This window comes from Gadus morhua, chromosome 4 (genome assembly GCF_902167405.1).
Source record: "Gadus morhua chromosome 4, gadMor3.0, whole genome shotgun sequence".
In the NCBI taxonomy this organism is placed as follows: Eukaryota; Metazoa; Chordata; class Actinopteri; order Gadiformes; family Gadidae; genus Gadus; species Gadus morhua.
Genome location: NC_044051.1, coordinates 20275276 through 20295543, shown reverse-complemented (window position 1 = coordinate 20295543; position 20268 = coordinate 20275276). Strand labels below are relative to the sequence as shown.

Below are 20268 nucleotides of genomic sequence, written 5' to 3'. Positions count from 1 at the left end.
ACACGACTCGACTCGACTCGACTCAGCTCGCATTTTTGCGTTTCCACCGCGAAAACATGGTATCTGGTACCTGAAGTGGCTGCTTTTTCTAGTACCGCCTCGCTCTAGGTTCCTAGCGGCTGAGCCGATGCTAAAAGGTGACGTCGGCAGACGGCCGGCCACTGATTGGCCAGAGAGTGTGATGAAGTCACGAGAGCGACATGGCAACCATGCTGGTAACAGCCATAGCAGCGCCGCAGCAAACATATTCCACTACTTCAACTTCTTCTACATGCCAGCTAATAATAGTAATGTTATCGATGTCCTCCATTGTTGTTATGTGGGTTCTGTCCATGTGTGGGTTGCGTAGGTGTTGTTTGCGTCGGGTACAAATATACGTCACGGCCTTTTCGCGCAGCCGACCCCGCCCACGTCCAGGAGGTACTATTTGCGGTGGAAAACGACCAGTGCTGCTACCGTGTCGAGTCGTGTCGAGTCGAGTCGAGTCGAGTCGAGCTACATGTGCGGTGGAAAAGCGGCATTAGACTGATCCAGAGAATAAGTGTGTGTTTGCAGGTGCACGCGTGTGTGATTGGGTGTGTGTGTGTGGGGGGGGGGGGGGGGAGTGAAATTGACTTTGACCCTGACCAGGTCCTAATGGCGGTGTGTCTGTCCTGTTCGTCTCTGATCTGCACCCCCTCCTCCGCTGCTCAACCTGCTGTCATGATGTTAGCTTTGCCAATGAGGTGGTTTGTGAGCAATTAAAAGCAGACGCTGAACTCTGAATTTAAATTAATTCTGCGGCTGGTAACTCACTGAGAAGTCTCACCAACTCACTCTTCAGAAACCTCATTAGACCGTTTGTGATTTTAATTTCCTTCCGCGCGGAGGTCTCTCTTGGTTTGGGAGAAGGCTTTAAAGTTGCTTCTGGCGCTGTGGAGCGATTCACTTGAAGCCGTTTCTTACAGTTCCTCGAAAGCCTCCAAAGGATTGGGTCTTTTGTCTGAGGAACTCCGCTCCCTCTTTATTGGGGCAGGAAGGTGGAGGAATAAGAAATGAAAGCAAAGTGAAAAGCCCAGACTTTCCACACTATTACTAGACTATCTTAGTCTATGAAATAGATAGCCTTCAATACAAAACTTGTATCTGGAAACAAAAAAAGTTGAGTTGAAGAGAAAGGTTTAGGGGATACGTACATTAATTTCTGCAGTGCAGCCTGCTCCGAAACCCATCGTATAATAAGTGTAGGAGCTCGCTGGGGCCCCAACATAATCATTAGCAGGGTGTTTACCTATGAAACTGAAACGCACAGGCGTGTAGTTCCGGGTAAAAAAGCATACGAGAGGTATGTGCTTGCTGAGCTGCTTCCGGTTCTGTCCGGGTAGTGGAGGATTGTTCTGTGAGCCTCGTGCACGCTCACAGGAGTGTGCACGCTCAATGTAAGACTCAGCCGCGTTGAACCTCTAATTAGATATTTTAGCCAGCTGTTCAGTCATCTCGGCGGTTTAATCCCACGTAATTCCCATCCTCGCTGCCGAGCAACGTGGACGGCTTTCGATAAAGGCAGGAGCTATTCTAGTTTAAAATCAAAGATGTTTAAATAGCCTGATTCGGCATAAACTCTGAAAATAACAAGAGTAAAAACTGTGGGAGGTAATGAATGCAACAGAGTTCTTTCAACGATTAAGAGGCATTTAGACACAAGAAAATTTAGATAATAACTAAATGTCTTAAATAACTAACGGACTGTCTCGTTTATTTTAAATGATTCTAACTTTTTGGCCAAATCGTTTTGGATGAGAGAAGCGTCTATTGGAGACGTTCATTGACGACAGATTGTTTGGCAGTTCAGGAGTCTCAGTAGAGGGGCGACCTCTGCCAAGGAACCCATCTCCATGACTCCTGTAATTCATCATCAGGACAGACTTGCTTCACATGTGGTGCTTCAGCCTCACATCGGGAACAAAGCGGTGGCAAACGATTAAAAGTTTTGCTCAAACCATGTCACAAAACTAGGTAAATGATTTTAGTAGAAAAAAGATTGTAAAAAACACCATTTGTGCTAAAGCTTGTTCCTTGAATAAAGGGGCTAAACTTAAGAGTTAATATACGTGAAGTATCATCAATAATCGATTTCCTGAGTTGCATTTTGTTATTTTTGTGCCTCTTTTAAAACATAGACTTTATAGGCGCTTAACATTAACAACGCACACTCCAGTCCCCTGGCCCAGCACACAAACAAACCCCCAGACACACACACACGCACACACGCACACACACACACACACACACACACACACACACACACACACACACACACACACACACACACACACACACACACACACACACACACACACACACACACACCACGGGGAAGGCATAGACCTACAATTGTGTCCTCCTGCATTGCTGATCTTGAAGGCTGTCAGGTTGTGAAGAAGATGGCGGAACCGGAAGGAGGAAACGGTGGGCCTGAACACCTCCTCCTCATGAAGCCTGGGGAGAGAAAAACAACGGATTACATTGAAATATTTCCACACTAGAAGTTCACTTCCCAGCCATATTGACTAAGGTGATCGTCTGCTCTCATGCATGCTAAGCAGCAGCGGCTATGCTGTTATGATACTTATACTGAGGGCAGAGAGAGAGAGAGCGAATTAATTTGTTTCGCAAATGCTGAAACTTTATTTAACTGTGTGAGGATGTGTGTATAATGAATGCATATTTGTAACGCAGTGTGTGTGTGTGCAGATCTGTGTGTGTGTCTGTGTGCCCACCCATATGTCTCTCGGTGTGCGCGTGTGTGCAATAGGTGTGTATGTGCACGTGTGTGACTGTGTGTGTGTGTGTGTGTATTAACGTGTGTGCCTGTGTGTATATATGTGTGTGCTTGTGCATCTCCACGCTCACACACTCCCCCCTGTGTCCGTGCGCTCGCCATGGTAGGCTGAAATTGCATCGTAGGTTAATGTGCGGTGTCTCTGATTCATCAGCATTGCTTGTACTCCCTGGGAAGCTACGACCTGTCCTGTCCCTCCCTCCTTCCTCCTCCCCTCCTCCTCCCTGCCTCAACCTCCTCTTCACCTCTCTCCATATTCTCTTCCCTTCTTCCACCTCCTCCACCCTTCCTCCACCTTGTCTCCCACCCTTCACCACTCCCCCTCCATCGAAGTCCTCCTCCGGCCCCCTCCTCCCTCCACCACCTCCCCCTCTCCCCCTCCCTCCCTCAACCACCTCCCCCTCCCTCCCTCCCTCCCTCAACCACCTCCCCCTCTCTCCCTCCCTCCCTCCACCACCTCCCCCTCTCTCCCTCCCTCCCTCCACCACCTCCCCCTCTCTCCCTCCCTCCCTCCTCCACCTCCCCCTCTCTCCCTCCCTCCCTCCTCCACCTCCCCCTCTCTCCCTCCCTCCCTCCATCACCTCCCCCTCTCTCCCTCCCTCCCTCCTCCACCTCTCCCTCCCTCCCTCCACCACCTCCCCCTCTCTCCCTCCCTCCCTCCACAACCTCCCCCTCTCTCCCTCCCTCCCTCCTCCACCTCCCCCTCTCTCCCTCCCTCCCTCCACCACCTCCCCCTCTCTCCCTCCCTCCCTCCTCCACCTCCCCCTCTCTCCCTCCCTCCCTCCTCCACCTCCCCCTCTCTCCCTCCCTCCCTCCTCCACCTCCCCCTCTCTCCCTCCCTCCCTCCACCACCTCCCCCTCTCTCCCTCCCTCCCTCCTCCACCTCCCCCTCTCTCCCTCCCTCCCTCCTCCACCTCTCCCTCCCTCCCTCCTCCACCTCCCCCTCTCTCCCTCCCTCCCTCCTCCACCTCCCCCTCTCTCCCTCCCTCCCTCCACCACCTCCCCCTCTCTCCCTCCCTCCCTCCACCACCTCCCCCTCTCTCCCTCCCTCCCTCCACCACCTCCCCCTCTCTCCCTCCCTCCCTCCTCCACCTCCCCCTCTCTCCCTCCCTCCCTCCACCACCTCCCCCTCTCTCCCTCCCTCCCTCCTCCACCTCCCCCTCTCTCCCTCCCTCCCTCCACCACCTCCCCCTCTCTCCCTCCCGCCCTCCAATCCCCCCCATCTCTCCCTCCCTCCCAGCACCTCCGCCTCTCTTCCTCCTTCAACGTACCCCACTCTCTCCCTCCCTCCCTCCACCACCTCCCCCCTCCCTTCCTCCACCCCCTCCACCTCCCTCCCCCTCGTCCCTCCGTGCTCCACCCTGAGACGTGTGGGGGTGGGTGACACCCGGGCAGCGCGGTGACAAACTGGGCGTTCCAGTAGCCTTGGTAATGGAGCTGGCCGGACGGCGATAAGCGGGGCCGCGGCTGACAGTGAACAAACTGGCGCTCCTTGCTTTTCTTTATGCGGCGCTTGTGTCACGTTTAATCAGCGGCGAGCAGAGCCGAGGAGGGCGGAGCCCAGTGGCGCTGTAATTAAGTTCTGTAGAGGATGAGGAGAGATCAACAGGGGAAGGAGACCCCACAGAGGGCCGGCAACACACACACACACACACACACACACACACACACACACACACACACACACACACACACACACACACACACACACACACACACACACACACACACACACACACACGTTTGTGATGAGCAGACAAACACTTGCATAGACACACACACACGCTGACTTACATAAACACACACACTGGTGATGAGCAGACACAAGCTTGCACAGACACACGCGCATTCACACACACATGCACACTCAAACACACACGTGCATGGACATAGACACTTACATCACACGCAAGCTTGCTTGCATAGACACACATGCCCATTCACACACACATCAACATATATAGACACACACGCACACATTTTTTTACCACCGCATGTACGCACGCATGCACACAAACACACTCACACACACACACACACACACACACACACACACACACACACACACACACACACACACACACACACACACACACACACACACACACACACACACACACACACACATTAAACGGATAGGAAAATGAAAAGATGTTTGTGAGAAAGAGGAAGTCAATATCCTCTTAGTGATGTAGAAATTAATTGTGTACTTAATCTATGTAAGTCTGTGCATAATTCTTTCATGTCTCTAGTTTTGATGTCACCTGTTTAGCAACTAAACACACTCCCAGATGAGCGTACACATCTGAATGTATGTATTTATCTGGTTCGTTGGTTGAATGAGTGTGTACGTGTGGGAAGGTCTTTTAGGCCATAAAATACATTATTTCAACCCAACTTGCATGTATAAATAAATACACTTTTGTACAAACTCATTATACAGACACTATATTCAAAACCTCCAACACAAAAAACATACACGAAGTGAGGTGCTTTCAAGTTACTACAGAAATGAGCCATGTACACAATATACCTGAATACCTCGTATGAAAAGCTTTCCAACACGCTACTGAAATGGCTCATATGTTCAGCGGAAGTATTGTGAAAACCCTTTAAATGAATGATTTAAAGGCTTTCACACTAACTATTGAAAGATAAAGCTGAAATTCTTTCATATAGTATACAAATAAAGTAACATTTTACATTATACGATGGAAGTATTCACTTGATTATGTGTGAGGTTTTCAGTATAGTTTGTGAATGAGTTCGGTCTCATATATGTAATGAGAACAAAAGTGCAGGGTAAGTTTGAATCACGTCCCCGAACAGCCAATCATACGAGTGCGTGTTGATGACTATATATATAGACAGACAAACACACATACACACACGGACACTCAGATGTGTATGCATGTCTATATATAGTGTGTGTGTGTGTGTGTGAGGAAATGTGCGTGTGTGTGTGCGCTGTACGTAGCCGCGTGTATCTGTGACACCGGAGGATCCGAGGCCCTCTAATAACATCTGTAGAGCTCTTCCCCGAGAGAGGGTACTTAATGACAGTCATTGTCCCCGGGGGCCCTGGTGCACTTAGACTGAGAGAGGGAGAAACCAAGTGGGGCCCTTCTCCTCCTCCTCCTCCTCCTCCTCCTCCTCCTCCTCCTCCTCCTCCTCCTCTTCCTCCCTCCTCCTCCCTCTTCCTCCATCCTTCTCCTCCTCCGCATCCTCCCTCCTCCTCCTCCTCTTCCTCCCTTTTTCTCCTTCTCCTCCTCCCTCTTCCTCCTTCTCCTCCTCTGCCTCCCTCTTCCGTCATCCTCATCTTCCTCCTCCTCCCCCTCCTCATCCACCTCTTACTCCCTCTTACCCCTGCTCCTTCTCCCCCTCCTTTTCCTCCTCCTGCTCTTCACTCTCTCACGCCTTCCTCCTCTTCCTCCTCTTCCTCTTCCTCCCTCTTCTTCTTCTGCCCAGTGTCATGGCGGCTGGGAGGTATTGGGGGGTTGGGGGGGGGGGGACTCATTAGCTGTGTGAATTCACCAGTGGGAACAGAAAGACAGGCTGTCACTGAAGCCAGAAGGCACTTTCCTGGAAGTGAAAAAATAAAAGATGTGTACACATATGGGGCCGACGGCCCCCCAGAGCGGTGACAGCCAACCCCCCCCCCCCCCCCCCCCCCCTCCCACGTCTATGTAGATAAAACCATGGACATGCAAGAGCTTTGCACGTGTCATGTATGGGCGATGGCTCGGGATTCACAGGGATGTTCTCAAAGAGACGATGTAGACAGCTGGTCGCTATCGCAAAGCAGGAGTCCTGATAAGACAAGTATTGTGACATACTTATCTTCTCATTGATAAATCTTTTTAGGATTCTGCGTTTGGACATAGTATCCATAGCAACCATGTGTTGTCCATAGAAACGGTCTGCTCTACAGACATAAAAGCCTGAATGCCTTTATGGAGCTATCCCATTATTAAACCAAGCTGAGTGATACATGATGTCGTATCGCAGTAGGGGCTTCCCTATTAGGCTGGGAAAACAAGCGTCATCCTCAAACGTGATATTGTTCGCGGACCACCCGAGCTCTACCTCTGTGAAAACCACACCAGGGACCTCAGTGACCGGGCAACGATATCCTCACCGTTCTAATTAAAGACGTCAGATAACCGAGATGTGTGATCAAATGGCATCAGGCATCGATCCCCACGCAGGCTGCACGACTGCCTGCTCAATAAAAAACCTTTATGACTCGGTATCAGCACTTGAACGGCCTGTTACTACACATCTCATTACCTATATCCTACAACACAAATTATTTAGCAATGAGCAATGCAATGCAAGGACGTCCTTCTGGTGATAAAAATGATTGACCGCAGTAATGAGCCAAGAGTAAACTAAGCCAAGGTAAGCTGTGCTCTATGCTATAAACTGTAAGAATGCTGGATAGTCAACAGCAGTTTAGCCAGTCCTTCAAGTAAATGTTTGTGACTCTGTATATAGACAGACACACACACATACACATACAGGCACTCAGATGTGCATGCATGTCTATTTGTATGCGTGTCTTTGTGCGTGTGTGTGTGAGTATATGTGCTGTACAGTGGTGCTGGTGGTGCTGGTTTCCCTGCTGTGTCACTCTGAGCATGTGGAGGCCTTCAGATCCAGGTGTTCCCTGCCCTGTAGGTATGACGATCTCCAAGGTCTCTCTCTCTCTCTCTCTCTCTCTCTCTCTCTCTCTCTCTCTCTCTCTCTCTCTCTCTCTCTCTCTCTCTCTCGCGCACTTCCCACCCCTCACCACCACAACCCCCCACCACACCAACCACCACCACCACCACCCCCACCACCTCCAGCTGGTGGTGCCATGGCAACCTCGTCCCTAGGTGACCTTATCCAGACGTAGTCAATCTGATCCCCCCCCAGCCCCATTGTTGTTCCTATGATACGGTCCAGTGCTCTATCAAACATCTGTCAGACCCCACCTCTGATGACGGACCCCCTGTCCTCACACCACCCACTCTCCCTCCGCCTGCTCTCCCAGCCCCTCCCAGCAGCAGACTAATGGATCTCTCTCCCTCTGATAGCTATGTACACAAAAATATGAAATGCTGCACCTTGTTTTTTTATTTCCGATTTCAATTTCCTTTTTCCTGCCTCAATCTCGCCCCCCCCCCCCCCCCCCCCCCCGCTGCATTCCTCCCTTATGAAAACCCCTGATGACTCACACATGCCACACAAACACACACAAACACACGCACACTGTGCACACACACACACACACACACACACACGTGCATGCACACCGTGCAAACACACACAACCGCTTGAACACACACCGTGCACACATACGCACGACCAACCATCCACATACCTGACAGCAAAGGTGTGCACGGGTGCTCTGCCAAGCGATGACGAAGATGATGACGATGGCGGAGTTAGCGGGGGGAAGTCGGCCGACAGGCGGAGGGGCCCCCCGTCCACCCCGGCCCCCTCCAGCAACACCGTGACGCGGCCGGGAAGCAGATCGGGCGTCTCGGAGGTGAAGGTGAAGTAGATGAAGTGGCCGTAGCTGTTGATCTGGTTCCCGAGGAACTTGTCTGGAGGAACAGATGGTGGGGAGGGGAGGAGAGGGGGGGGGGGGGGATCATTAGCAGAGTGAATGGGTCTGGCGCCGGCTCCTAGCGCTCTGTCGCTACCATAGCTCTTCTAGCGCCAGGACGCGGAGGACAGTGCGGCGAGGCGCGACGCAACGCGGTTTATCGCTGTGTTTTCATTGGTAGACGCATTACCCTCACGCTGTCGCTGTTGCTTTCAGGCCTGAGCTGCAGAGCACAATGAGGAAGGTGGGTAAATACTCAATGAACACATTGGAAAATAGATCAATAAGAACAGGAAGAGAAGGAAAACTAGTACGTTTAAGGGTTATTCCCAGATTAACCCGTCCACACGTTTGTTTAATTTAATAATTAAATTGAATTAACGAAATGAAAACAAGCACATCACAGCATTAGGATAATAACACAGGGAAAGAATGGATCAATCTTATTAAAATAATTATGATAAGTTGCCTCTTTAGGATAAGAATAAAATAAATCAGGGGTTTGGTTTGGGCTGTCAGCCTGCCCTCAGAGCACCTGCAAAACAAGGTCAAAGCGTTTTGTTGTGTGATGAAGAGCAGGCCAAACTGTGGGCTGGTGGGTTGTCATATCTTTTTTTCCTGCTCCTCCCTCGTATTTCCTTCCCGGCTCATGAGTGAGAGGACGGGCAGAACTGACAGCTTGCATGCTTGGTTGCCATCATGCTTTTGAACGTAATTGTGTGTGAAGTACATCCTGAGACGTCCTGGTGCTGCGAGGATGTGTGTGTTTGTGTGTGTGAGTGTGTGTTGGGGGACTGTGTGTCAGTGGGTGTGAGTGTGTGTGTTTTTATGTGTGTGTGTGTGTATTGTTTGTGTGTTAAGGGATGTGTTTGTCAGTGTGTGTGTGTTTGAATGTTTCAGCATCTATGTGTATGTGTGTTTGTTTGTGTGCATGTGTGCGTGCGTGTGCTTGTGCATGTGTGTATGGGCATTGCATGTGTGGGTAGGTTAGGTGTTCACAGCATCCTTCCCGGCAACAGTCACTAATGCGCTACCAGACTCAGTTCATCCTCTTTACTCGTTTCCTTTTGATGTCCACACCACATCCCCTCAGCAGACCCCCCCAGCCCCCACTCCGCCCCCAGCAGTGAAGCGGAGGAGTTTCACACTTCACCGGTAATTGCTTCACGTGCCCCCCCCCCCCCCCCCCCCCCCGGGTTTGTGAGGGCAGCAGAACCGGGCATTGGGTGTGTCTTTGGCGTCCATTGTTCGATGATTCGGAGGCTTCCACCATCCATCACCACCGTCTTGTTTGATTTACTATTTGGGAGCGCTGAACTGGGAAACTCTTGAATTGCGAAAAGTGCTCTTGCTTTTACACTCATGCTGACCTTTATTCACTTATTCTTTCTTATTCTTATTTTCAGCGCTTGTTGCTTGATGAAGGGTAGAGCACTAACTTGCAAAATTACAATTTGGATTCGAGCAATAATAGTTCAACCTGAATACTCGACTGCTTGCTAAATTCTCCTTGTTTAGCTCTGGGCTGTCGAGTCTCGTGCCAGCGGTATAAACACAGACCGTTTAGCATTATTCTAACATTGCTCTCACAAACCAAACATTACAACACCTACACGTTTCCCTTCCACCTTAACGTCATTTTATATTCTTCTCTTAATATTAGCAGTGTAGTTTACTGCAATGGGTTAGGGCTTGCATGATGGCCTATCCCATATTTCTATTGGAATTTAAATTAAGAGGTTTGAGGTTTCTTGCTCAGCGGTAGAATGTGAAACGGGGCTAATGGAAAAACATTTATCAGTGGAAATAGTTATTGCAGATTTTATTTGTTTCATCCATTCATTCCTCTCTTCCTGCCCTGTTTCCGGGCTGAACGGGCTGGTGTGCTGTAAAGGTGAATGATTCACAGCACGCTCCCCATGATCGACAGATGATATCGCTACGGCAACAGAGGAGCAGCGAGGCAGCACTGTGCCACACCGTGTTGATGTTTTAACACAGAGAAGAGTCAACACACAAAAAAGACTCACACTGACACACAAACACACACACACTGCAACCATCTGAGGTTAGAAAGCTAACACTCAAAAAGCTGAATTAGAAAATGGATGTTATTTGATAAATTGGTGTTTGTGCACGTGTGTGTGTGAGCCTTCAACGTTTCAATGGTGGCATTTCTAATCAGTGCCAATGAGCTCGCAGCTGTGGCCTCTGTGTGTGAATGCCGTCAGTGTGCACCAGAATAAACTGAACATGAGCGGCCTCACGCCACTCATGGGAGGGCAAGGTGAGTCGCTCCGTGGGTCGCCCCGCTCCTCCACGCATTGATCCATCTCAGACCACAAATGGCAGGAAACTAAAATGTGTAACCACCTTCAAGTAAGAGTGTACCTCCATCCCCTGCCTGTGTGTCTGTCTGTCTGTATGTGTGCCTGCATGTGGGTGAATCACTCCCTTTGAATCTCTCCCTGTGAGCCACACAGCTTGAGTCTCCCGTCTCCTTGTGACCTTTTTTGTGTCGGCACTGTGTGCTCTGCGTCCAGAGGGGTGGGTGTGTGTGTGTCTGGGTGTGTGTGTGGGTGTGGATGTGTGTGTGTGCGTGCATGTGCTTGTGTGTGTGTGTGTGTGTGTGTGTGTATTTGTGTGTGCAACTGCGCGGGCATGTGTGTGCTTGTGTATGTGTGTGTGTGTGTGTGTGTACATGCGCATGGGTGTGCTTGTGTGTGTGTGTCTGTGTTACGTTTGGTGTGTGTGTGCCTGTGTGTGTGCCTGCATGTGTGTGTGTATAGAGGTGTTTGAGTGTGTGTGTTTGCATTTGCCTTGCATGTGCCTGTGCGTGTGCCTGCTGTGTGTTTATACAGATGTGTGTGAATGTATAGAAATAGCATGAGGCATCAGCCTCCATCCACACTTCTTATTTTTAGCCGCCCAGCTTAAAGGAGCAAAGCAGGAACAGGACAGCTGGCATCCCGGTGCTACTACACCTTGTTCTCTCTCGCGCTGTCTTACAACCGGGTGTGCTCAAGTGACCTTCGACCCTTCCAAGTTCCTGTTTTAAACTAACCGTCACAGCCCCGTCCCGCTCTTGGACATCTGCTGGGCGGCGGGGAGGGTTTGGTGGAGCTGAGGCTATCAATATTGGGAGGGGTAGAGGTCCAAGTCCTCACTCCAACCCAATTGAATCAAGTCCATTTCAATTAAACTCTGGTCGCGGCGTCCAACAACCGCTCTCTGTGTGGGGGACAGAGACGGGGACGGGCCGGGGGGGTGGGGAGGGGGGGGCTGGCATTGATCCCCTGCGTTCTTAGAGCAAAGGGGCTGGATGGACACATTTTATTCAAGTTGAAAATCACTCATACCGGTTTGGTGATGTCCCAAGCCCATTCCTCGCGGCAATGGGAATAATCCTGTGCCAGGGATTTAATTCGATTCAATTTGATTCAATTAGAAGACAGCGTTACCACCTGTTACAGGTTTTAAAGGAAAAGATGCTCCCACGTAATTCACCAGGTTCCGCCCCCCAGACTGCCAGCATCAACAAGCCAGCAGCCAAGTGTTGAAATGTTTCTGCGGCTCTGGATGGAGAGTCTGTTTGGGAGAATGCGCCGATTGATTTAGTGTTTGTGCCTCTACTGCTATGGATTTCCTTTGATGGCGAAAAAGTGTTAGCGCTGGACTTTATTTACTTCCTCTTTGGCACTGTCGCCCGATACGGACGTTTTAAGGAAACTAAATATGAAGGCTTGAGTTAATCGAAGAGGTTGAATTCGGGCCAAGAGCCGGGCGGGGCTCTGTGACTTAGTGTAGTCTATAGTGGTATATATCGCCCCATCGTCTCCAGGAGCAAAGTCACCATGCAGCTCTCTGTTATTCTGGGAGCCTCAGAACTAAAAGACGGTTGAGATCTGACCAATAGGGTGGCAGTGTGGGAAGTGAAGGGGGCGTGGCTTAACGTCGGGGGGACAGATGTGACTGTGGGCCCTCTCCTACAGTGAAGTCGGTCTTGGTCCTTTCGGTTGCTATGTAAGCGTTGTTAAGATAATCGTCCATTGTGTCTGTGGAGGTCGGGCACTTGTGTCACCTCCGCCGCTGCTATCAGTTATTATTTGATCAACCGCTGTGGCCTTCATTGTGGACCCCGAAGACCGGAGGTTTACAATACATGTTGTTATGAACAAAGAACGACCATAAGAATACCGGGCTGGCCTTGTCCGTTAGAGGTCAACCTGAAAAGTACTAAATGCATTCATATATTTCAGGACATTCACAATCAATGCCCGTCCCCTCATACACACACATACACACACACACACACACACACACACACACACACACACATACACACACACACACACACACACACACACACATACACACAGCCATTCTTGCGTCCTTCGTGCGTAGGAGGATCTCACGGCTGTCTGTTCTATCTATCACTCCTCTCTGCACCACTCAACTCTCCTCATACCTCCCTTCTTTCTCCTCCATCTCCTCCTCCCTTCGTCATCCTCCTCATCCCTCCCTCCCTCCTCCTCATCCCTCCCTTCCTCCTCCTCCTCCATCTCCTCCTCCCTTCGTCCTCATCCCTCTCCTCCATCTCCTCCTCCCTTTGCCCGGCTCATCAAACCTCCTTCTCCCTTCCTTCAACCTTCTCCATATCCTCCTCCCTTCATCCTCCACCTCATCCCTCCTCCTGCTCTATCTTCTCATCCCTCCCTTCCTCCTCCTCCTCCTCCTCCTCCTCCTCCCTCCCTCCCTCCCTCCTCCTGTCTGATGGTGTGGCAGGCTGGCTGGTGGGGCTTTTGGACAGAGTTGGGACCAGGCAGCTCTCATGTCGAATGAGTTTCTGGGCTGCCATCGCCGCTCCAATCACAGTGACAGTTAACCTGGAGCCTGGCCTGGCCTGCCACTCATCTTCCTCGCCAACGCACACAGGGGGGATTACGCTCTGTTCAGCGTCTGGTCTGACGGTCTGTTGGTCTGTCTGTCTGTGTGTCTGTCTGCTCAGTCTGCCCCCTCCCACAGAGAGCAGATGCCAGCAGCCCGAATAAACCCCAGGACCCGGACCCATGCCGGGCCACTTGACCTTCTGCTGGTCACCGAGAAATATTACTTCATTTTATTGCTTTTCCCTTACTTTTCCCTTCCTTATTATTTCTTTCCTTTTTTTCTTTCTCTCTCCCTGCATTCTTTCCTTCTCCTATCCATCTCTAATGCTTCCTTCTTTCCTTCCTTCATTCGATCTATCTTCCCTCCCCCCTTCCCCACCTTTCCTCCTTCCATCCTTCCCCTTCCTCTCTTCCTACCCTACCCACCCTACATCAGGGATGTGCCACGTGGTAGGTCGCTGCTGGCCTGGAGGGAGAAAGGCCTGGAGGGAGGAAGACCTGGAGGGAGGAAGGCCTGGAGGGAGAGGGGCCTGGAGGGAGAGGGGCCGGGAGGGAGTGAGAGGGACAGGCCTGGAGCAATATAAAGGATAGCCGGAGAGGGGCGGAGGCTCGGCTCCTCATCCCGACAGCCACTGGGTTGGAGAGCGGCTCTGAAGAGGGGTCAAACCAACAGTTTTGCGGCGGCGAGGGGGCGGAGGTCCTCCGGGTGCCTCCGTAATGAGCTGTCAGCGCTGCTCAGGTGAGATGCGCTCATGTGATCCCACCGTGCTGTGGTCGCAGCGCGGGCCGCCATCCTTCTCTGGACCTCGAAGCACCGCTCTACCAGCGTAGCGGACGGGGGAGGACGTTCGCGTTCCACGGGGAGGAGTAGAGTGTGTCATGGGCCACTGACGACATGCAGAGAAACGGGGGCTGACATGCTAGCTCACACACATGAACACACATGCAGCCACACTAGAAACTAGCCTCCAAACACATGCAAACAATGACGCATGTACACACAGACGTGCAGATAGGCTAGATAAAAAACATGCGTGCAAATACACCCACACAGGCACACACTTATTCAGCTTGCATACATAAAAAATCATACACACAAGTTATGTCACACATGCATACACAAAAATGCACATGCAGACGCACACAAGCGCGAAACACCAACAGACACACGTGCCTATGCATTGTCACATTCACACTAAACAGGTCATGTGAAGGAAAAAGTAAGGAGCAATAGAATAGGCAGTCTCAAAAATGGCAGTGGAAATCTTTGTAATGACCCTCACTTCACCATTAAGACGAAGAGACTATTTCCAATAGTGGGAGAGTCAAGGTCACGTCGAGAAATGGCATCATATTAGGCATGGCAGAAATGAGGAAAACGGCGGAACTGAAAAACCTTGCTGCAATTTCTTCTGGAGCTGAGCGCAAGACTCAGAAGCCAGGACAGAATCCCCCTCCCTTTCCAAACGCCTCTGAAGAACGTTAACCGAATGTTAACCGTGTTTATGTCCACTTTGTTGACGGATAAATCCCGCCACACCGCACAGATTTGACAAATACATTCAGAATATCGCTAAAATTAAATTCCTGTATGTGCGTCGAATGTGGCGTTGTCACTCAGAATTATTTACTTGCTTTAGTGACAACGCAGCATGTAGGGATTACAGTACGGGGAAATACAAATTATAAGTTAAAAGAGGAGGGAAGAGGAGGAACAAAAATAAGCCGGGAAAGGAGCGAATTGTAGGGAACGCTACCTAATCTTTAAACTAACTGAATGCATGCGAAGGCAAAAGGAGGGGGAAATTAGAGCATTAAAAGGGGATGGTAGGAAGTAGATCCCTGCATTTTATTATTCAGAGAACAACAACAAAAGCGAGGGCTGCACAAAGGAGATAAGCAGCGGACAGCAGGCGGCGGTGGGCCGGCCGGGACTCAGTAATCTGGCTTCTGTGGACCGCAGAGACGCTGGAGTTACGCGCCAACAGACTCTGATGCACATATAGATCATTTGTATGTATGTATAGAGATTCATATTGGTATGCAAACACACACTTAAATCCATTTACTGACATGGCATGCACTTACGGGCGTCAGGTTATCTGCACTAAAGCAATCGAGAGCAGGCACCCACCATCCCGGTCTCAGCCCACTTTGCGCTGAACGCGGGAGAATGAAAATGAACTCCAGAATGATGTGTGACCCCTTTTGTACTCACTCGCTTCCTCTTTCAGACGTTTTTTTTCCGATGCCATTTCCATACTTAAAATAAAAAAAGCAAAGGAACACTGAACTCCTGAATGGAGTTTGTTCTCTCTGTGATCGCACATGAAGCCTTTAGGATGCAGCGTTAATGAGATTGGTCGAGGTTTGGCCACTGGCTGCCGGCCGGTAAGGGACCAGGGTAGGAAGAAAGGGAAGGGGGGGGGGGTGTTGAGGCTATTCCCCCCCCAGCCCCACAACACCCATCCCCTGCCCTCTGAAACAGACTTAGTGAAGACAGAAGCAGCCGGGCCAATTTCGGGGGGACTTTGTTGCTCCTCCAACATGGCAGCGATCCATCCAATTCCATCAGGCCTCCCGCTGCTGGGGCCGCTGATATAGAACCAGGGAGGGATGTGGTGGGGCAAGGCGGAGGGGTTGGTGGGGGGGAGCACCGAAGGGGGTGCTAAGTCCTGTAGCTGGGCCAGCTTATTCCCTTATCTCCTAATGGCCTGATAAGGGCTTTTTTTGGGGGGGGGCAGGAAATAAAAAAATGGTGTCAGTGTATAACTATAACCTCAAGTGGGACCCGGCCCGAAAGGGCCCCGGATTCCTCTGGCCAGTGGAAACAACATATGCTTATTATGGGCTGTGCACGAAGAGATGACTCATGTCCGCTGCCTGTGAGGTTTTTCACCGGGGGACGGGACGGGATGGGGGACAGAGGTGGCACTGTCCTCTTGTGACGGGATGCCTGGAACGGGGCGGCGTCGAGGTGCATTATTGGGGACTTTGCTCTCATGGGTTTAGCGTTGAAAGAGAGGGACACATGTTCTCTTCTTTCAGTTCTTCTCCCTCTCATCTCTCTCCAGGACTGGTAACCAGTGAGCCCAGAAAATAGAATGTGAGAGGACGGAAATTGCGTCGCAGTTGACCAGAATACTGCCACAAAACAGGACCCTCTCTCAGCCTTGCATCCAGAAGAAGTTGCATGTGTGTGTGTGTTTTTGCTTGTGTGCGTGTGTGTGTGTGTGTGTGTGCGTGCGCGCAGGCACGCGTATGTGTGCACTTGTGGATGTGTCTGTGTGTCTGTCTGTCTGTGTGTGTGTGTGTGTGTGTATTTAGGGGCGTGCGTGTTACTGCATGCGTGCATGCGTGTGTGCGTGCGTGTGTGTGTGTGTGTGTGACCGACCCGGAGCCTTGTAGAAGCCGGTGTCATGCTCATCCAGAGGCAGTAGGTAGACCTCCCCTTCCTTCCAAAGCAGCGGATACTGCTGCCCTCCAGAGAACTCCCCCAGCCAGCCGTCCTGGTCTGGAAGCACAGGGCAGAAACAGAGACATAAGGTTCCGCAGGGGAACTTCCACACACGGGTTTCAAAAAAATGCAATCTTAACGATTGTAAAGGTTTAAGAAGAAACTGATACCATAGGTTCCTTAGGAGCAGGTGCGAAGGAGCGAGGAGCAGGTCAAACATAATCAAAACCCAGGTCACGCTCACTTGAGCTAGGGTGCCTAGTAGGGGTGTAACGATACATATATTCGTATTGAACCGATTCGGCACGGACGTCACAGTTCGGTGCATGGATTTACACGGAGGATGCATAAAATTAAATAAAACTGGCGTGCGTATTAATTAATGTAATGCGGAACTAATGTTAGATACGTGAGTTCTTCAGGGACAACTAATGGCGTGTTTCCACTGGAGGGTGCGGGTCAAATCAGTTCGCTAAGGTGAGGCACGGATCGCGTTTGCACCGCCAAAAGTGGGCGTAACCCGGACTGAGCCATATTGAGCCGTACTCGTCTCGCTGTACTCCTCCGTTGGGGTAGCCTACTGAGCATGGACCTATTCATTCTGAGACTTTCATAAATAAGGGTTAGGGTTAGGGACATGCTGCATATTCAGTTTTAGAACTGATTTATAACTGTCTTATTTTGTTCACAAGTTACGGATGGAGTCTGGAGATGATGTGGGGTACTTGTTGTTTACATCTTAGACTACACAGTTCAGGCTGTTGCAGCTAGCTCAGGGGAGAGACTGTATGACACTAGGTGGTACAACCTGAGACATAATAAAAAAGAATTGCCTTCTGCATTTTTGTTTTTCCTTTTCCCTTCATTGTACCGAACAGTGATGTCTGAACCGAGGTATGAACCAAACCTTCAGTGTACCGTTACACCCCTAGTGCCTAGCCAACAGAAAATTACCACTCCGGAAGTAGCATCTTCTTGTACTTTGCAGATCATTTCCCCCTTGTTGACCAACTTTATACATTTGGGCTGAATACCGAACAGAGAAATGTTCTCAACAGTTGTAAGACTTTCCAACTGAAAAAGTGATTTTCGAGTTGAATCACTCTTTAATAATGAATGTCTTGAACAATATCCACACAAGTGAGATGGGAAACAAAGGCAGCATCGTGGTTGTTTGCGTGCTTTTTTTTAATCTATCTATATATTCTCCTGGCTTTGAGTGGAGCTGGACCTTGGTGGAAGTGAGAGGTGATGTTGATGGCTCCATGCTGGGTGGAGGCAGAGCAGGCCAGAGAGTGTCCGAAGCAGAAGCAGGCCTGGCACCCTGCTGGGCTGGCCTGCTGCAGGTGGAAGAAGCCCGGCTTGCATCTACAAGCAGAAACACAAGAGATAGTACACAAAGATATACGGTTATAAACACATCCAAACAACCACAGAGTCACACAAGCACACACACACATACACACACACATACAACCGCACGCATGCATGCACGCACACACACATACATGCACACACACACACACACACACACACACACACACACACACACACACACACACACACACACACACATACACACACACACACACACACACACACACACACACACACACACATACACACACAAACACACACACACACACACACACACACACACACACACACACACACACACACACACACACACACACACACACACACACACACTGGCGCACATACGCATACACACATTCACATAAAGACACACAGTTACACAAACACTATCAAAAATAACACACACAGTCATACAAACACACACACACACGCACATGAAGACACACAGTTACACATACACATTCAACAACCACACAGTCATATAAACACACACATTCACACACAGTCACACACAGTCAAACACACAGACACACACACACAAACACAGTCATGCACACATACAATAATTTACATACAAATAGACCCCTCACACCACCACCATGGTGACAGACTGTATCTGCGTCCTTGCCCTTGGTTGACCTTGTGGGCTACATGTTTGTAATACCGTCAGAGACAACGGCGGGAGAGCGCGCCTCGTTCTGCCACGGTGGTCGGAGCAAGGTCAGGACGGCCCACCAGTCGAACACGTGTCGGTGTCTCTTCTGCAGCGGCCGGACAAGCACCGCCCAACGGAGCCCAGCTGCTGGGACTGTGAACCTTGGACGCGGCGAGCAACGGACGGCCAGAGACAGGGAGACAGGTGGCGGTGGTGATGGGGATGGTGCTGTGGTGGTGTTGGCGGTGGTGGTGGTGGTGCTGGTGCTGGTGGTGGTGGTGATGGTGGTGGTGGTGATGGTGGTGGTGGTGATGGTGGTGCTGGTGGTGGTGGCGGTGGTGCTGTTGGTGATGGTGGTGGTGCTGGTGGTTGTGGTGCTGGTGGTGGTGTTGGTGGCGGTGGTTGCGGTGGTGGTAGTTTTGGTAGTGCTGTTGGTGATGATGGTGGTGCTGTGGTGATTGTGGTGGTGGTGGTGGTTGCGGTGGTGCTGTTGGTGATGGTGGTGATGGTGGTGGTGCTGTGGTGGTTGCGGTGATTTTTGTGGTTGTGGTGGTGGGGGTGGGGGTGGTGGTGTTGATGGGGCTCTGGTGGTGGTGGGGGTGGTGGCTGTGGTGGTGGGTGGTGCTCAACTCAATGAGCTGTTTAATCAGCCAAACAGTCAATTCGTAGACAGATATAGAGAAGTTGTTTCATGCAGCAGTCTGGGGCCGGAGGCTGAGTGTGTTTGGCTAACGTTGCGCTACGTCTTATCCCTTTGATCCAGTCTTGCTCTCGCTGAGGAGCAACACCAGAAGCCTCTTGGGAGGAGGAAACCATAACTCTGTTGTCCATCACGGCGAGACCCAAACCAATAAATGAATGGATGTCTTCATGATTGCGAATATCGTATATTGTGTTGACTTAACTTGTTGTGACTCATTTGGATTTTGAGACAAATTACACACTTGGTATTTTTTATGAAATACCAACATGATCCAATAATTGTATATGAATTTGACAAACTCTAAGGAATGAAATATACATACTTTTGACACTTTTTAATTATTTCAACGTTGTAATCAAAGATCCCTTGTGCAGCCACATGCAACATATACAGCAGTGTGTCCCACCTGTCACAGGCCTGCCCCTCCACGTTGGGTTTGCAGTAGCATTCTCCGTTCTCCAGGGAGCAGTGTCCTACGGACCCCCGGGCGTCACACCCACACGGCCTGGAGAGAGGAAGCAAATTGGACCAATATAAAGCATGCAATGAAGAAGATCAAATGGTGTCTTAGGTCCTTTATATCATTCGGATGAATGTCTTGTATTGGAGCAAAGGATTATATTTTCAAGGTTTATGGATTATAACATAAGTTAATTATCTACTTTTTTGGAACTATGTAATACTTTTAAGGCTTTAATGATTTTTAATGATTTAAAGTCAGCCTCCGTTTGTAAACAGTGTCAAGGTTTTCATATATTTTCCATTTGTTTTAA

At 50.2% G+C, this 20268-nt stretch overlaps 1 protein-coding gene across 1 annotated transcript in view; it reads right to left on the bottom strand.

Moving 5' to 3' along the window:
- Positions 1–20268, bottom strand: part of lamc3 (laminin, gamma 3) — a 100544-nt gene that overhangs the window by 43976 nt on the left and 36300 nt on the right. Inside the window, exons 7-11 of the mRNA XM_030354263.1 lie at positions 19902–20000; positions 17992–18128; positions 16698–16817; positions 8187–8412; positions 2372–2478 (exon numbers count right to left, since the gene is read on the bottom strand). Coding sequence (XP_030210123.1) covers positions 2372–2478; positions 8187–8412; positions 16698–16817; positions 17992–18128; positions 19902–20000 — 689 coding nt within the window. The remainder of the gene's footprint in view (positions 1–2371; positions 2479–8186; positions 8413–16697; positions 16818–17991; positions 18129–19901; positions 20001–20268) is intronic.